Here is a 19,971-nt window from a genome sequence, read left to right as displayed (position 1 = left end):
TCCCAGGACTCTGAGACCATGACCCAAGCTGAAATCAAGAGTAGGACACTTAAAAAAAAAAAAATAGGAGTAGGACACTTAATGACACCTAACTGACTGAGCCACCCAGGCATCCCTAAAAGTTTGTTTAAAGCACAGATTATAAATAGATCTTTTTGACTTAACAGTAATTATTAAAATTTTCTGACTGGACAAAATAACCTTATCTCCCAACCTCCACTCCCATGACTATTAAAGACCCATTCTCTGATGATTTGCTTGTGCTTGTATTATTTTTGAAACTAGAGTCATCTAAAAGAAATCACTTCTTAATTTTAAATAAAATGTAAAATTTTAATATAGCTTTAATATCACGGTACTGTTACATTCTTTGAAGTTTGTTTTTAGGGATAAGTTGCATGTTGCAGATTTCATTGTTGATGAACCATACAGGACTCTGAAAGAAATCAGACAAAGATAGGGTGATGATAGTATTACCTAAACATTTCTTTCCATGTTCTCCTCTTAGCTAGGATCAGGTATCCAGGAGTTCTTAGATACATTTTTCTATGTTTAATTTTAGTAAGATGTGTCTTTCTTGCTGATTTGGTTCTTTGGGTATTTTAAGATCATACTTTAAATAGTTTTAAGGGGCACCTGGGTGGCTCAGTCGTTTAAGCATCCAACTCTTGATTTCAGCTCAGGTCATGATTTCAGGGTCATGAGATTGAGTCCCGTGTCAGGTTTCACGCTGAGCATGGAGCCTGCTTAAGATTCTTTCTCTCCTTCTGCCCCTCTTTGCCATCCTCACTCCCTGCTCTCATATACTATCTCTCAAAAAAAAAGTAAATAGTTTTAAAATATGAATCTGTGGTTTTAAAATACAATTTAAAATAAGATCTCTGTTGCATCTACACCATGAGAACAGACTAGATTTAGGATGACAGATGTGCCATAAGCTTAGTTCAATCTATTAAGAATTGTATATTAATAATAAGTCTCATTTGTCTACACTAACCACTTAATTTTTATGCAAAATAGTAGTCATACAGTGTTTCATAATTCTGTTTGTTAAACACAAATGAGTTAATTTCATTTTATTGCCAGAAGCACATTGTTTGTATCCTTGATGTTCTTTGTCTTTACTTATTTTTAAAAAGGTGACTTTAACTATTATATATATTCTACTTTTGAACTTACTCTTCTTAATTTCAAAAAAGAAGTTTCTAACATTTTCATGCTGCTAATGAAGTGAAAGTTTGCTTATTACCTCCTCCTCGATAACTTTTTTTAGCCCTTTTACTTAAGCAACAGGTAGAGGTCTGAAGGATGGTGGAAGGGAGCTGAAAAACATGTCAGTGAGTAGTAAGAGTCATTCAGCATTTTTATTGTATATATGAACTTTATTGGGAATTTAAAGTCTTTTTTGATAGTAGTGTGAATTAATCTTTTTCTACATTTTTTCCCATTTTCTCCACATTTCTTTTTGTCAGTGAGCCTATAGCTAACAATGAACATATTTGCAACAACAATAATGTACAACAAAATAAATACCCACCCAAGAGCAACCAAAAACTCAAGACTTAATTTGACATTAGGCTGTAAGGTTGGAAGAATGGAAAGAGAATATATATAAATGTAATCAAATAAATCATCCTAGCAAATATGTTTCTGTCTTATTCACACACACACACACACACACACGTCTCTGTTGTCCCTGTGGGTGCTTATTGATACCTTTAGATAACTTTCTCAAAAAGATAGGTAGACTCTAGAAGAACTTATATTTACTATATTATGAAAAAATAAAACAAGAAAAGAAGATCCATTAACCTAGGCTTTCACTATTTAAAATGTCTATCAGAGATGCTTAGTTATATTGTGTGTTTAGTTTCAGTTTTTAGTGACATTATTGAAATGTTATAACCAGTTTTTCAGATGTAGAGACTATAGAGATCCTTAAGAATACTAAGGTGTCTTTTTTTTTCCTGCAGAATCTTTGTATTTGCCCATTCAGTATTGTTACTTAAAAATAATGATTTGAATGGAAATGGTGTTTTTGCAGTTCTTAAGAGATGTTATACACTTGTTTCATATTTTGCTTGTACTTTAAAAATTACATCTATGTCTTCTGTTCAGTATACATTTTATTATGAAAAATATTAATTCTAGGATAAAGACACATTCTTTTAAAAAATTATCTTAAAATGTTAATGTATGCTCAATCTAAAACTTCTTTAAATTTTTTTTCAGTATATTGATTTTTCTCTCATTTTTTCTTCCCTAGTGGTCATATGCTTTAGAAAAGCCCAACACTGGCAGCATATTTAACATTGCGTGGTCAATTGATGGCACTCAGATCGCTGGAGCCTGTGGAAATGGGCATGTTGTTTTTGCACATGTGGTGGAACAACGTTGGGAGTGGAAAAATTTCCAAGTGACATTAACTAAACGAAGAACCATGCAGGTATCATTATGTTTGTTCCATGGTTGATTAAACCTGTTTCTTTTCACATTAGCTCACTATACAGAATATGAAATTATCTTCACCAATTATATTTAAATCAGGTTTATAAAAATTTAGAAATATTTTAACTATGCCATTAATAACTTTTTCATGACATAAGGTAAGGACCTTTCACTTAGTGGAACCCAAGTACCCACAGCTGCTGTGGTTGTGGGGTTGAGGCAGGGATGGTGAAACTTGAAACATTAGCAAATATGTGGATTCGGTTGAGGAAGGAGGGAAGAAATTGTCACAAGTTAGATCTAACTCTTGGGGCTGACCCCATGGCAGGCCTAGCCTGCTAGTCACTATTAGGCTTACATTATTGTATTTATTTATAATTGTATAAGCTTATTTAACCTGATTTAAAAAATTTTTTTTCCTTTTAAGAATTACCTAAGGCAAGCCAAAGTGGGAAGATGGTAGGAAGTTCTTACTGGGAGTAAGGAAGAGAAAAACAGGTACTTTTGTAGTATAAGAAGCCTGGAAGGTTGGGATGTGGCAATGGAGGTAGATGGAAATGTTCAGGTCAGAGAACTCCAGTGGGACAGATTATCTGTGTAATTGTAAGATTCTTAAGGGCACAGTACTATACTTCAAGCCCAGTGTCTTACATATAATGAACGCTCAACAAATATTTTAAAAGTTGACAAAAGGTAGGAGGAAGAAGCCATAGACAATGTACCAGTGGCAAACCGTCTGCCAGAGAAAGAGGAACTGTACCTTCTAACTCTTCTTCTGCCTGTCTGTATCAGTTGCCTCTGTCTTCATATTCAGACTTCAGATTATTATAATTATTTGGATGCATATATCTTATAATTTCTAGATTTACCCAAATACTCTTTAGCCTAAGTATCCAGATTTTTTAATTTGGATATGATCATTAGATTCATAATAATTAGGTACAGTATAGTTTTTCTTTGTTCTGTTTACTTATTTTTAAATTTTTAAACTTTTTATTATGAAAAATTTTAATACATACACAGAATTAGAATAGCACAATGAATCTTTAGGGTACTCATCACCCAGCCCTAACAACCAACAATCCATGATCAAGCCTGCCCCATCCATATTCATATCTTCCTCCTTTCCCAATTATTTTGAATTCAATTCAGATATCATATTTTATTTGTAAAATTTTCAGAATACAGCTAAAAGGTAAGGACTCAACATAACCGCAATACCATTATTGTACCTTAAAAATAATAATTCCTTAATATTATCAAATATCAGGGATGCTGGGTGGCTCAGTGGTCACGCACCTGCCTTCGGCCCAGGGCGTAATCTTGGAGTCCTGGGATTGAGCCCCACATTGGGCTCCCTGCATGGAGCCTGCTTCTCTCTCTGCCTGTGTCTCTGCCTCTCTCTCTGTGTCTCTCATGAATAAATAAATAAAATCTTTTAAAAAATTTATCAAATATCCAGGAAGTGTTCAAAGTTTCAGTTGTTTTCTACATGTCACATTTTTTACAGTTTGTTTGTTTGAATCAGGATCCAAAATGGTTTACATGTTGCATGCAGTTGGCTGACATGTTTTAAGTATCTTAATCTGTTGGTTCTCCTTCTATCTCTGTTTTCACCCGTGCAGTTTATTTGTTGAAGAAACCAAATTGTCCAGCAGTTTCCCACGGTCTGGACTTTACTAAATGTATCCCTATGGTGTAGTTTGAAATACTCTTCTGTCTTCTGTATTTCCTGTAAATTAATTTTTGTATCTAGATGATGTTATGTATAAATAGATATTTCTGTTAATTAACCTGAGATCCAAAACATTATTTATAGTATTGTATCTATGACAAAGACTTGCATTGTGAATTCTAATCAATTGATTTGAGGACATGATTATTTTATTCAAAATAGTGCTTGGGGAACTAGCTAATATAGTATTGCTCAAACAAATTCTAACCTTAATTTCAAAAATACCCCAAGATGAGAATATATCTAAAAAGAGGAATTTTTCTTTCACAATAAAAAGATGTCATCCTAGAGATGAGAGAATTTTTACATGAGATAAAATGAACAGTGGATGTGCTGAAATAATTTATCTAATCCAAATTGTCTTTATACTTAAAATAATGTTTTTAAATGATCTTTCAAAGTTTTAGAACTAGAACACTACTTTAATTTTTTTAAAGGTTTTATTTATTTATTTGACAGAGAGTGAGAGAGCAGACTTCTTCTGATCAGGGAGCCCAGAGTCCTGGGATCATGACCTGAGCCGAAGGCAGACAATTAACTGGCTGAGCCACCCAATAGCCCCTATTTTTTTTTTAATTTTTCATTTATTCATGATAGACAGAGAGAGAGAGGCAGAGACACAGGCAGAGGGGGAGAAGCAGGCTCCATGCAGGGAGCCTGACGCGGGACTCTATCCCGGACTCCAGGATCACGCCCTGGGCCAAAGGCAGGCGCCAAACCTCTGAGCTACCCAGGGATCCCTAGTAGCCCCTATTTTATTTTTTTTTAAGGTGCTTTATTTTAATCTCTTAGTGATTATAAAACATTTGTATTGCATTTTTCCTAAGTTGGGCCTATTCATTATTTTTTCTTAGAATACTTTCATTCACACATTCAACAGATACTTAGTGATCTCTACTTGCCAAGCATTGGGCTAGGCAATGGGATATACAGTTGTGATGAAACAAATTGGGTCCCTGTTCTCATGGAACCTCCTAGATTTAGTATGTTGAAAATCTTTCTTTTTTTTCATAAATTCATCTCAAATTGATTTAAGGTAAACAATGAAGAAAGAAGTTTATTTCTTCACGTGAAATCAAGAGATAGACTTGAGACATTGTTGGATTCAGAGGCTTAAATGTCAACAGGATTTCATCATTTTCTTTTCCTTGACTTTCCTTTTCTCTGTATTGGTTTTATTTTTCTAAAACTTCTCCCTCGTTTATGGCTTTGATAGTTCCAGGCTTATATTCTATCAACTTCAAGTCCAACAAGAAGAATGCTTTACTCCCCACAGTAATTCCAACAGAAGTCTCAGCATCTGGTCTCAAGTGTCAAGTTTAGGTTGAGAGTATTTAGTTGTAGGGGAGGATGAGTCAACACCATCTAAACCTCTTGGATACTGAGAATAATGGAGAGAATAGTTCCCCAAAGGAAAACTAAGGCATGTTTAGCCAGAAAAGAACATTTGATTCTGGGAAGACAAAAACCAACATATCCACTATGGTTTATCCTTTGGCTATTTAGCGACCATACTGTACTATTTATCTATAATTGCGTAATAAATCACCTTAAAGCGTAGTGGCTTAAGGCAGCAACATTTGTTATTTCTCAGTTTCTGTGGGTCAGGAATCTAGGCATAGTTTAGATAGATTTTCTGGCTTAGAGTCTCTCACAAGGGCACAATCAAGGTTTTGGCCAGGGCATTAGTCACATCTGAAGGCTCAACTAGGGGAGTATTTGCTTCTAAGTTCACTGACATGGTTGTTGGCAGGATTTTGTTTATCATTATCCATTGAACTGAGGGACTCAGTTTCTTGTTGACTATTGACTGGAGGCTGCCTTCATTCAGTTCCTTATATGTAGCCTTTCCAAAGGCAGCTCACAACTTGTCAGCTTGTTTCTCAGAGCAAGCAAGAAGGGCCAGAGTGAATGTGAGTAAGACCTAAGTCACAGTTTTTTATAATCTGAATTCAGAAGTGACATCTCAACATTTTTACCTCTTTCTTTCTTTCTTTCTTTCTTTCTTTCTTTCTTTCTTTCTTTCTTTCTTTATTTTTTAATTCATTTATCTATTTATTTATTTAAAGATTTTGTTTGTTTATTCGTGAGAGATACAGAGATAGAGAGAGAGAGAGGCAGAGACACAGGCAGAGGGAGAAGCAGGCCCCATGCAGGGAGCCCGACATGGGACTCTATCCTGGGTCTCCAGGATCACACCCTGGGCCAAAGGTGGTGCTAAACCTCTGAGCCACCAGGGCTGCCCTCTTTTTTTTTTTAAAGGTTTTATTTACTCATTCATGATAGACATACACGGAGAGACAGAGAGGGGCAGAGACACAGGCAGAGGGAGAAGCAGGCCCCATGCCGGGAGCCCAACGTGGGACTCTATCCTGGGACTCCAGGATCACGCCCTGGGCCCAAGGCAGGCGCTAAACTGCTGAGCCACCCAGGGATCTCCTTTACCACTTTCTATTCACTAAAAGCAAGCTACTAGATCCAATCCACACGAAAGTGGAAAGGGGTGTGTGTGTGTGTGTGTGTGTGTGTGTGTGTACAGGCTCAGAGGCACTTTACTAGCCACTTTATATAACTAATGCAGTTATTCTATATGCAATTGAAAACAAACCCATCCCTCTCTAAAAGAAGATAATTTACACTCATCCACTTATTCCATCCAGTTCTAAATCACTGGTCTGGAAAACTATAAATAAATGTGAATTTTACTTATTCTTCTCCCTCCTCCCCTATTCCTAACTTACAGTGCTGAAGGGGAAAACAGGATGGTGCAATGAAAACAATTTGGAAAAGAGGAGAGGGAAAACAACATGCTGAGATTACCAGGTCCATAGCTAAAATCTAGCTGGCCAAGAATATACTGAGAACTCTTTTTCTTTGCAGTAGAGTTAGTTGCTTGGTTAATTTGGCAACAATCTGGTGTGCTTTTCTAGGAAGATCTCCCACTTGGGAGGATTCCATTTCTGTGGACTACATTTTAGCAGTCCTTAGTTTTGTTGTAAGGTGGGGCCATGGATTGTCATAGGAACTGAACAATCACATTTCTTTGTCCAGTTTAGAGTTTTACAATTTCCTTGGAAGCTTAGTAGACTGTTGGTTGGTTTGCATTTCATTAATTCAGAAACCAGGCATCATGTTGAGTCCAAATTGTTAAATATAGACTGACCTGGCAGTTGCTCCCTAGCAGTAGGCTTTATTGTCTTACCTAACTCCATGGACCTCAACTGGTTTCTGTGTACAGCAACCTGGAGAGAGAAGTTTTCTTCCTTTGCCCTTTGCCTTCAGGCTGAATCTTAGTGGATAATTCTTTCTAAAAGGAATAGTTGATGTCTTTGTTAGGAAGAAATGCCTAGAGGGGAGAGGGTACTGGTGAAGGAGATGAAGCATTTCTCAGGTCTCAACTTTACCTTTTTCCTCTCCTGCTACTCTCAGTTTAGCAAGGGGCACAGCTTTGGCTTTTAATAGTTGCCATAATTCAAGATTACTTGATTTTTAGTCACTTTATCTTTCATAAAGATAAGAATTAATAATAGACTGATTTTGAGAATTAAATGAAATGATATATGTAAAAAAAATAAATGGTAAGTATTGCTATGATTATATCTATGTATAGGATTAAATGAGTATTTTGGAAATGTGGAAACAGAATTTTGGGGCTTATGTCAATCTGAGGAGTCTAAATATTATAGTCAGGTAGAAGTATTAGGTGATACAAGTATCAAGAGGTTAATCTTGGAAGTGCCCTGAATTGAACAGAGTAAATGGATGCATTTTAAAACTCAGCACTTAGGGGCACCTGAGTGGCTCAGTTGGTTGGGCATCCAACTCCTTTTTTTTTTTTTTTTTTTAATTTGAGAGAGAGAGCGAGAGAGAGAGAGAGAGAGAGAGAGCAAGCACAAGTGAGTGGAGGAACAGAGGGAGAAGCAGATTCCCTACTGAGAGCATGGAGTCTACGGCAGGGCTTGATCCTGGGACCCTGGGATCATGACCTGATCCAAAAGTTGACGCTTAACCAACTGAGCCACCCAGGCATCTCAAGGGTGTCTAACTCTTGATTTTGGCTCAGGTCATGATCTCCGGGTTCTGGACTCAAGTCCTACCTTAGGCCCTATGCTCAGTGGGGAGTCTCCTTGAGGATTTTCTGCCTCTACCTCTGCCTCTCCCTAGTCTCTCAAAGAAGTAAATAAATCTTTAAAAAAATATAAAATTCAGCACAAGACATTTCTGGTGTGGGATTCACCATAGTTTTGAAATTATAACCATAACTATCAGTGTCTTTAGTTTTGTTTTTATGGCTGAGATGTTTTATTCCTGTTTAGTTCTATCTAGTGTTCCAGATTCACAAAAAAGGAAGTTCCCCCATGGGAAGCTTTAGGCAAATATGAATTTTAAGAAATCTGTTTATAATTTGAATAATGGCAGAGGCTTATACAATCATACTGTTAAATATTGAATTTCCCTAAACTTATATTAATGGCCAGCTTGTTTCACTGTGTATCATGTTGCTGTAAAGAAACTATCATTTAACTTCCTTTAAAATTTTTCATTTCATTCCATTAGCTTTTAAAATATTTTTAAGATGATGGTATTTTGGGCCTTTAAAAAAGTCTCTGGGAACCTAGACTTCTGGTGAAGATGGTGTCATAAGTTCACACTTGGAAGAAAGAGACATACATTTGGCTCCAAAGAGATCAATACTATATGAAATATATGTATTTTTAGAAAGACTTATCTGGACTCAAAAACAAGATAAACATCTCTGTGGAGCAGAAATGGCACAAAAATGGAGAGTGTGAATTTTCTGACCTGCTTGACTCCTGGTCCAGAAGCAGGGAGGCAAAGGCAGCAAAGAGAGTGGCTCTGTTAGCTAAAAGTACTTGAAGTGAGGCGAGTGGCCTGTTTTAGGTCTCTTTACAATGAGAGCATGGGAATCTGTAAGGTTAGTTGTCTTCTCCCCTTCATGAAAGACCTCAAAAAGTCTTGGATTTAAGGAGAGACTTGCAGAGCTGCCACTTGCAGTCATGGCCTTCTCAATTCTGGGAGACCCATTCACTTAGCCCTGGAGTTGTGTAGTATATAACCTGCTGCACACTCATCCATGGCTTTGCAGATGCAACTCAGCCTTCTCACTGAAAGCACTCTTCACATTTTTGTTTTGAGTAAAAACTGGGTGATTTCTGAGACCAGTGTTGCTTCTACAACCTTCTCAAATAGGAGTGTTTTTTTTTCTTTATGCCAGGTATTACAGGGTCCGGAGATTGGGTGAGTGTCTCCCTTATTGCTGATTTCAAGGCACAATCATTTTTTCTTCCTTAAACAACACCGGTTCTTTGAAGTACCTACCATCAGACTACTCCCCCTTTTGTAAACATTTCATCTGCTCACTGAAGAGTGAAGCAAACATATCAGTGTCTTTTTCTTTAACATTAGTCCAGCATCACTCTTTTTAATTAAGACTTTTTAAAAGTGTCTAAAAGATGAAACTATGTTTTAACATAACCATAGTAGCATTTCACATTTCTTTAGTTGCTGCCTAAATATACATTTCTTTGATAATAGGTCCCACTTCTCCACTTATTTTCTAAATATATATTTATATAGTTATTTTGTTTATATCAGGAAACAAAGTTCCTTGTTGCATTTAGTTAATTTGTCTCTTCAGTCTTTTTAAATCTGAAGAAGCAATTTCTTCTCCTTATTTGTTTAAGAAATCAGGTGGTTTGTTTTGCTGAATTTTTCTGTTTCCTGTTTGCATCCCTATGGTATGATTCCATTTAACATGTTCATCTAGCCCCTGTATTTCCTTCAGACTGGTTATTAGATTTAGAGCCTTGATTAGTATAAAGAACTCATTGGGGATGCCTGGGTGGCTCAGCCGTTGAGCATCTGCCTTTGGCTCAGGGAGTGACCTGGTATCCCAGGATTGAGTCCCGCATCTGGCTCCCTGCGTGGAGCCTGCTTCTCCCACTGCCTCTGGCTCTGGCTCTCTCTCTGTGTCTCTAATGAATAAATAAATAATTAGAAAAAAAAAAAAAAAGAACTCATTGTAAGTAATGCTGTGGACTTCCTATTGCATCATGTCAAGAGACACATAGTCTGCTTATCTCTCTTTTAGTGATGTTATGGTTAATCAGTATGTTAGGTACTGTAAGTCTGATTTATCAATCACAGAAAGAAGCCTGAAGAGCTCTTTAGGCTTTTACTTTTATATTTTTAGCAGCCATTGATAATACTTGTCTAGAACCATGTTTCACTGAGATTTGCAAAATGGTAATCTTGTCATTCTACCATTCCTTTTGCATTATTAGCTAAAGTTCTTACATAAAACACTGACTTTTCAACCATTTGGTTGTCCTGAAGTAAGACAATTCTCAAGTACTTTCTGTATTTACCAGTTTTCAAATAATGAGTTGATTTCCCAATGAGTTTTGTTGTTGTTGATGATGATGATATTATCATTATAAATTTGCAGATTTTAACATTTTTATGTGTTTCAATCCGTTGCAGTCATTATTCTTTTTTTTTTTTTTAAGATTTATTTATTTATTTATTTATTTATTCATGATAGTCACACAGAGAGAGACAGAGAGGCAGAGACACAGGCAGAGAGAGAAGCAGGCTCCATGCACCGGGAGCCCGACGTGGGATTCGATTCCGGGTCTCCAGGATCGCGCCCCGGGCCAAAGGCAGGCGCCAAACCGCTGCACCACCCAGGGATCCCAGTCATTATTCTTTTTAATGCTAAAATGGTCCCCATCTTTGGCCTTTTTAACTATCATACACACACACACACACACACATACACCCCTACCTACACGCATATATACATACACACACATATCTATCATGCATACATATATATTAAACTATATCCTAAAATATAGTTTAAAATAGCAACATTAATATTATTCTAATAATTATGATACTGAATACTGTTTTAGATTTCTTGTTTTGATTTTATAACATATCATAGACAGGGCCCACCCCAACTGCCCAGGACTCCTGTTATCTCTATACCTAGCAAGCATCCCGGATGCTGCCCCATCTTGGGTTCATGATGGACGACAAGAGGGCATCTGCCAGCAGGGTGGTTCAAGTAGTCAACCTGCATACTCTGTTAATATGGTACCTTGACAGAAGAGACAATATTAAACCCAGTGATCAGAAGTTTTCAAATCAGTAGGACCACTATCTCACTTATCTTCAGTTTCACAGCATTCTAAAGAAAGCAAACCACCTGATTTGCTGATGCATTGGGGTCCACCAGACACTACAAAAATAATAAAAATATTATCTCAGAAATACAGAAGGAAACTTGTGTCTCAAGAAGAAATTGAATTTATCCAATATGGAGGTCCAGAATAATGACTGACAGTTTGTTTGTCATCAGACAAAAGAATAGTCTTTACAGTAAAGGACTTCTGAAATGGCACATGAGAATTTATACAGTAAACAACTTGAATAAATAATCTGTAAAAAAATGAAATATACAAAATTTAGGTGGACACTTGTATCTCCTAATATATGTATTTTGGTCAGCTTCTCCATAAGCTTACCTAATTGTTTATATACTGATTAAAGTATACATTTAAAAAAAAACAAATCGGGGATCACTGGGTGGTGCAGCGGTTTGGCGCCTGCCTTTGGCCCAGGGCGCGATCCTGGAGACCTGGGATCAAATCCCACGTCGGGCTCCCGGTGCATGGAGCCTGCTTCTCCCTCTGCCTGTGTCTCTGCCTCTCTCTCTCTCTCTCTCTCTCTCTCTGTGTGACTATCATAAATAAATAAAAATTAAAAAAAAAAACAAATCTATATACTTCATGTCCTTCCATTTAGTAGATAAAAGGTATTATATTATACACATTGTTTTGCATCTTGCATTTTCACCTTATACTATATCCTAGAGATCACTCTGTAGATCTTATTTCTTTTTAGAGCTGTATAGTATTCCACTATGTGAATATGTCATAGTTTATTTAGTCTGTCACTTGTTGATAGACATTTGGGCTGTTTCCAGTCTTGTGCTATTACCAATAGTGCTGTATATAGTAATAGCCTTTCATGTGTGTGTTATTTCATGATTTTGCTTATCTTTGTGATAGAATTCTAGAAATAGCACTGCTAGGTCAAGGAATAATTTTGCTTTCTCTGTTGTGGTAGTTTTCGTGGGGTTGGGAACTGGAGAGTAGATAATAAAAATATAACGTGCCTTATAGGTATAAGTGCTTGGAAGAAGTTCTTAAAAGAAGTTTGACTTTATCTTTTTATCTTTGTTTTCATACCTTTTCATTCTTCCTGACTACTATAATTAATTGTCACAGTGTATTTAGAAAGATGATAACATTTTGAGGGGAATTGAAAGAAATGCTAACTTTGAAGTACAATTAATCTCTTTTTTTTCTGCTTTCCCGTCTTACTACAATGTCCTACCGATTCTGGTATTGACAAGAGATTAGACACATTTAACTTGCTCAACATTTTTCTTAGTTTGTTGCAGATCATCCATCAACTTCAAGGTTGTTAGCAGATACTGCCAAGTATTGAAATCCTTGCTAACTTTATTCTGTTACTTTTATAACTGTTTAACTATCATAAGTAAACTTTTTATTTATTTGTTACTTCATGCTTAGCTTTCTTAGATTTCATCTGTGTTTTAACATATGGAAATACTTGTGCCCCTCTGTGCAGCTTGACGTCACTATGCACTTGGTATCTATACTCATACCTCCAACTCCATTTTGATTTTTAAAAATTATTATATCTCTTTTTTTAGAACTTAAATTTTAAGGTGAAACCTAGCTCTAAAAAGAGATATTCTTACGTTTGGGCAGAAATCATATAGTCTCTTTCTAACTATATGCCATTTATATTTTTTACTCTATCTCGATGTTATAGCATTTTTCAACTTATTTCTTCATTGCTACATCATTCAGATTAGCTTTTGGGTTAGAAATCTACTTATTTCTAAGAAGTTTTCTATGTCTTTCTTTTGTTGGTTGATTTTTATACTCCAATATGTCATCTTATGCCTAGTTCCTATTGAATTCTTTCTTATAAATAATCCAGAGTGCATTGAATTTATTTTATGCTTCAAAATCTTGCTAACTTACTTAATTAAAATTTTGTGTATTTTAATGTTGTTTGTTGGTATTTCATTTTTCCTTGTTTAGGTTCGTAACGTTCTTAATGATGCAGTGGATTTACTGGAATTCCGTGACAGAGTCATTAAAGCATCTTTGAACTATGCACACTTAGTTGTTTCAACATCTCTTCAATGTTATGTGTTCTCGTAAGCATCTTGCATTTCTTAAAAATCCAGAATTTTGTCTGTTGATGAGGAATTTATTTTCAAGCTTTCATATCAGCATGGTTTCATTTTAAACTTACTTTTTTAAAACCTAACATCCTGAATTTACTCCCAACCAGGAAGTGATTTAAAAATTAGCTATAGGCAGTGAAAAGAAATCTAATAAAGTTTGTACATCAGAGGTTAATAACCATTTTAATTATGGAAAATACTTCCTCTGAAATAGGTTTTACTCTTACTTTACTCACAGTTCTAAGGAATTCAGTATAACTTGATTTCAAAGCCCAGAGAAGCTGCTGATAAATGATGGGAAAAGGACCTACCTAGCCACTAGAAGAGAGGGGACAGCTAGCAGCCCGACAACAGGCTGAAAGATGTTCAGTAAGGACACAAGTAGATATTTAGGCTTAATATTGTAACCTTGGGTAATCATGGAGGTTTATATTGAAAATCCAGAGTTGTCTAGAAATGATGAAAGAAAATATATTCAATCTACTTTGTATTAGAAAGCAGGGAATAATTCAGTACCTCCAGGAAACTTGTGCCTAAAACAAACATACTTGGTATTTTTCAAAATTTAACTCAGTACGTGCTGACAATTGTTGAACCAGCTTTCTGAAAACCAACCAACCAGCTTGACTTGCCGTGTTTGCCTATTTCTATGATGTAAATACTTCTAAGGCTGATTTCAGAATACCAATATGATGTCACTGAAGGCAGAATTGAAAAGAGATGCATAGTAGCAAACCATTATATAGAATTGCTACCATATAGATACAACAGATGTAAATACTCTCAAGTGCATAAATAATAGTAAAATGTAATAAAAATCGTCTGGAAGTACTAGTAGGTGGAGTACTTATTATCTTTGTTTTGAATATAATTCTCTTAATTATATGTTTATAATTTAATTTTAAATAATAGCTCTATTTAACAGTTGGCTTGCAAAATTCCTGAAAATATACCACTTGATACAAGCTAACTCTAACATGCTACCAGTTGACTTCTCAACTTTCCAGAAAACTCAAGTAACCGCTATGTTACTTTCAAGAGTTGTAAATAATTAAGGGTTGTTTTTTATATTCTGTGCTTATATTACATTATGTGGTTATAATTTAACCATTGAATATAAAATTGAAAATATGAAGACTACATGTGTCTTATTCAGAACTGTACACCCAGTGCCCAGCACAGTGTTCAACATGTAGTAGGGCCTTAATAAAAAAATATTTTTGTATGAATAAATTAATCAAAAAACGAAATAGAGGGCAGCCTGGGTGGCTCAGCGGTTTAGCGCTGCCTTCAGCCCAGGGCGTGATCCTAGAGACCTGGGATTGAGTCCTACATTGGGTGTCCTACATTGGGCTCCCTGCATGGAGCCTTGCTTCTCCCTCTGCCTGTGTCTCTGCCTCTCTCTCTCTCTCTCTCTCTCTCTTTCTCTGTGTCTCTCATGAATAAATAAATAAAATCTTAAAAAAACAAAAACGAAGTATAGTGGTATCTTGGATTCCTAAGCCCAGTAATAACACAACACAAAGGTATCCAATTTGATTAACAACAACAATTACTACAACTATTTATCAAAAATTCTCACTCACTACTAATCAGCTACTAATCAGAATCTGCAACTTTGGACAGCAGCTGAAAACTAAATGGAGGAAGCAGAGAAGAGAGGGGATAAAGAAACAGGTGGCTCAATTTAGGTGAAATTTTTTCTTACATGAAAGAGAAGGAGCAACAGTAAGAATTTGGGAAAAGTCAAGAAACATACCAAGTTGAACAGTTGCTATATAGGGAAGGGATTATAGAATGTGAAGAAATTTCACAATCACTTAGTGCACATAGTCATTTGAATAATTAATTTTCATGGAGTTGAGGAAAAATACAGAAGATATTTTCAGTCTGTTTGAAGAAAGGTAGGGTCCTTAACCACCCCAAATTGAAGGGTTTACTCTGCTAGTTTTGGTGGCAATGACATAATGTTTGAATCCATAGGATTAGTCTCATATGTTACTCATATTAGAGATTGCTTTTTAAAATGCTTACCAAAAGTTTAGCAGCTGTTATTTAAATTTTTTTGTCACTCTACTTTTCACCTACTAGTTAATATATGGCAAAATATAAGATTGCTTTTTTCTTTTCTGGCTTAGTCTTGCCTCCCTCTCTTGTCAAGACATTTATTAAGGTACAAAATATTCATTAAAGTGAAATACCAGGAAGCAGTAGTGGAAATGAGGTAGTGCTGAGGCCTATCATCAACCAAATATATTGCATCAAATTAAAAAACCTACTAGTATTTTTATTTTATTTATGTATTAAATATTTTATTTTTAAGTAATCTCTACACTATGGAGCTCAAACTCACAACTACGAGATCAAGAATTGCATGCTCTACCAACTGAGCCAGCCAGAGGCCCCAAAAAACCTACTAGTATTTTAGATAATGGCAACTATCATTTATTGAGCACTATTATACTATCTTTTATGGTCATGGTCGAGTATTATTGAGTGTGTTGAGTATTATTATTATTCCCATTTTACAAGATGAAGAAAACTAAAGGACACACAGAGTATATCAGTAACTCACCCTAGGTCAAATTACTTAGCTTCTTTACTGAAGAAAGAGCTGGAGTTTAACTCCATGTTCTTAATAACTGTTAATCCCTTTTTTAGTAATAAAAATAAACTTTTTAAAGCTAGCATATAAGCAATATAGTGGTTTGTATGAAAAGAAGTTCCAGAAAAAAAGAATAGTATATAAATATTCTCTTAAATTTTCATTTGATTTTTCAAATAATTGTGTAGAAAAATACCCTCACTCTATTCACCAGTATGGCTTAGGGAGTTTATATTTCCATAGCAGGCATATTCTATCCCAGTTGTCATAAATATCAGATATTTTGCAAGGTGACATTTAAAAAACCTCACAGTCACTATTCTTATCAAAGAATGAAGATTAATTTTAATGACTACATAAATGAAGCATGCTATATCTTTTCTAAAGTACAAAGCACATATCTTTATCATACCTTTGAACATCAGACTTACTAATTATTAGTAGTTTATTCATTGTTTTGCTTTGTGTATGCATTTACTTATTGAAATGGGTGTCAGACTGTTTGCATTAGCCAATATTAATTTCCCACCACTGTGCCCACTTACTGCAATCTTCCCCTTCTCTCATTTTCTGGATCTGAATATGAGATTTAATCTGATTTAAGAATTGGTTCCATGAAGGTAATTGAGAGGAATTCAGAATATACAAGAGTAAGAAAACATTTTAAACTGTGAAACTTTGGTGATTGGGATGGGTTTTCAGTTTGTAAATGTTCTCTTCCCTTTTCCTATCTTTGAATCATAATTCACTATAGAAACCAAAGGAGTTTTTTGTTCATTTATTCAATAAACATGGTCAACAGCTTGCATTTATATAGTATTTTGCAGTTTATAGACTGCTTCACAGAAATCTTCCCTCAGACCAACAATAACATTGGGAGACCTATAGGAAAAATATTCATGTTCATAACATTATTGTTATTATAGTTTGTTTGTTCAGTACCTACTATATAACAGGGAGTTAGCTAGACACTTTAGATGAGTTTCCATTATCTCCATTTTACAAATAAGGAAACTGTTGCTTAGGAGGTTAAACTTATTAAGATCATATGACTGACAGGTGGTGAAACCAGATTGCTAATTGTGATTTGGTTAGCCAAAAATGTGTCCTTTCTTCACTATGCCATGCTGCTACTATTTATCAGATGAGAAACATAGGATGACTTGCCCAAATCACAGAGGTAATAAATGACAGAACTTGCACTTAGGATTCCTCAATTCATATACTGTGATATCTAGAATAAACATTTGTTTAATGTTTACTATTGAATACTTATTACTTATACAGAGTTTGATTTCTAGTCAGGGATACAGACATGTAAGTGAATGACTTTAGAACAATGTACCAAGTGCTATAATAGAAATATATACAGTTACTATGAAGCTGGTGACACTACTTAAAATGAGTACTTATTGGTATTTTAAATGTTAATATCCATTTTATTTGTCTTTTAGTACGAAGAACTGGAATACGCCACTTATATTTGATCTCAAAGAAGGAACTGTTAGTTTAATCCTGCAGGCAGAAAGGTATTTGTGTATCATATTTGACTATTGAATTTGGGGTTAAAATATTTCAGATTGCAGTTAAGCACTCTTTAAAGCATGCCATTTAGAGTGGTGCATTTGTCATTCGGAATCTATTTACTTTAAAGAAAAAAGTAAGAATAAGCTGTTAGGTCAATGGTTCTGAAACTTCTTGGTCTCAAAATTTCTCTGCCTTTTTTTTTTTTTTTTTTAGTAGGCTCCATCCAGCATGGAGCCCAGCATGGAGTTTGAACCAGTGACCCTGAGATCAAGACCTGAGCTCAGATCCAGAGTTGGACGGTTAACTGACTAAGTCACCCAGGCACCCCACTCTACACTCTTAAAAAGTTCTTGAGGGTTATATATAGATAATATATATCAGCATTTACTATCCTAAAAATTTAAACTGAGAAATGTAAAGGATATTCATTTATTAAGAATGATGAGGCTAAATTTATTACAAGCAAAGATCAAAGTAGTAATCTGAGGAAATGGGTGAGTTGGGGCATCTGAGTGGCTCAGTTGATTAAGCTTCTGACTTCAGCTCAGGTCATGGTCCTGGGGTCCTGGGATCAAGCACCAGGTTAGGCTCTGTGCTCAGCGGGGAGTCTGCTTCTCCTTCTCCCTTTGCCCCTCCTCTTGCTCATGTTCTTTCTCTCTCTCTCTCTCATAAATAAATAAATAAATAAATAAATAAATAAATAAATAAATAAATAAATATTTTTTAAAAAAACCCAAAAGAATGGAGGGGTTACAAAGAGATCGTTTTGACCTCAGGGCCCTTTATTTTCTATTCTGTTCTGTTCTTGCTTGTGGTTTTAAGTATTGGTTGAAACACATTGATTTTATGAGCCACTGCTAGGCTGTGACCTGAAGTTTGGAAAATAATATTCTTTATCCACACTTTCAGTGTATACAGGATGATGAAACTCCAGGCCAACAAACTGGAGTAAAGTGGAAATAGCTATTCCTCAGGAACCCACACTTTTCCATGAAAACTATCATCAATCAGTCAAGTATAGTGATATCCTACTGAATCAGAGGTCAGTCTTAGAAAACTACAACCCAACAAAACCAGGAATGAAGTTTGAAAATAGAATCAACAATTACCTAAAATAGCTACCCATGAAATCTTTGCACTAAAACCATGTATTTTATTCTTTATTGCTTTACTTACCACGTAGGCAATCTTTTAGTAGTGTTATTATCAAGTTTTCTTACCTACAGCCTTTTATGAATAATAAACCAGAAGAGGAATGCTGGTGAGCTGTTCAAGGCTGGCACAAGGGCAGGAAGAAAAGTAACTGGCAAGGCAGCATAGAGAAAACTAAAAGCACCCAACTGTATAACTGAATAGCTTAATTATTCTGATGCACCAACAGATTCTCATCTACCATTCTCAGTACCAAAGCCGTCAGTTAAACAGTTACTGAAGAGTATGATCATCATATTGATGACCTTGAGTGATCGAGAAAATTGTGTCAAATTTTTTATCATTTGTTAAATAAAACTGAAATGAACAACAAAAAACTGAAATGTATTATTTTGTTATATCATAAGTTTTTAATACAAAAAGACATCTTTGCCACTTAAAAGGTAAGATCTCAGCTATCTAAAAAACTGTATTTACTTGAACAATACCAAGTAAATTTATACATATAAGTGTATTGAATATGCTCTTAATAAAGGCATATGTTAATGGCATAACTGATTAAGCAATTAAAGAATAATTTACTTCCTAATGCTTGTCCTATTTCTACACTTAGAATTATTTGCCCTCTGAAACACGATGTTTACTCACAAGGAGGTTAAAAGCTTATAGTGTCTTGTTTAGGAGAGTAAAAGTTTTTAGTATTGAAACAAAGAAAGAACGTATACTAATATGATGTGTCACTTTGTCAACATTAGCAACTGTTGTTTTCATACTCTAATGTGTAAGGGCCAAACCCTTCAATTAAACTACACACCAATATTCAAGTATTAATTTAACTAAAATGTATATATTTGTTTCCATGGCAAGAAAGAACCCTTAGCAATTCCTGAATCAAGGATATTATGGTTTTATGTGTTCAGCATTGAGGAAACAAGTACTCCAAAAGAGCAGTAGTATGAATGTAAATTATTACAACCTTTCAAAGGGCAGTTTAACAGTCTATATTAAAATTTTGTAAGTATGTGCCCTTTGATCCAATTATTGCATTTTTAGAAGTTATACTAAGGAAATAAGTAAGGTAGATATGCAGAGATGTATGTATACATTGTTTAAAACAGTGAATGATTTAACATAAATGTCTATTGGGAATGAGTTAATAAAATGAAATTACAATATACCCATACTTTG

The 19,971-nt window shown here is 35.1% G+C and overlaps 1 protein-coding gene, 1 long non-coding RNA gene and 1 pseudogene across 8 annotated transcripts in view; 2 read left to right on the top strand and 1 right to left on the bottom strand.

Annotated features, from left to right (window-relative positions):
- The window catches only part of IFT80 (intraflagellar transport 80), a 123,592-nt gene that overhangs the window by 70,167 nt on the left and 33,454 nt on the right, over positions 1 to 19,971 (top strand). For all 7 annotated transcript variants that reach the window (XM_077880148.1, XM_077880150.1, XM_077880152.1 and 4 more), the window contains 3 exons: positions 2,267 to 2,446; positions 13,351 to 13,469; positions 17,559 to 17,633. In XM_077880148.1, coding sequence (XP_077736274.1) covers positions 2,267 to 2,446; positions 13,351 to 13,469; positions 17,559 to 17,633 — 374 coding nt within the window. The remainder of the gene's footprint in view (positions 1 to 2,266; positions 2,447 to 13,350; positions 13,470 to 17,558; positions 17,634 to 19,971) is intronic.
- LOC144302631 (uncharacterized) lies at positions 306 to 19,072 on the bottom strand. Its single transcript, XR_013369574.1, has 2 exons — positions 18,852 to 19,072; positions 306 to 436 (listed from the first exon to the last, which is right to left on the bottom strand). It is a non-coding gene; the product is annotated as an uncharacterized LOC144302631 (long non-coding RNA).
- Positions 11,235 to 11,675, top strand: LOC144302629 (alpha-ketoglutarate dehydrogenase component 4 pseudogene; annotated as a pseudogene).

The sequence above is a fragment of the Canis aureus genome, chromosome 31 (assembly GCF_053574225.1).
Source record: "Canis aureus isolate CA01 chromosome 31, VMU_Caureus_v.1.0, whole genome shotgun sequence".
NCBI classification, from domain to species: Eukaryota; Metazoa; Chordata; class Mammalia; order Carnivora; family Canidae; genus Canis; species Canis aureus.
The sequence above is the reverse complement of the archived record's forward strand: the minus strand, read 5'-3'. Positions and strand labels throughout refer to the sequence as shown.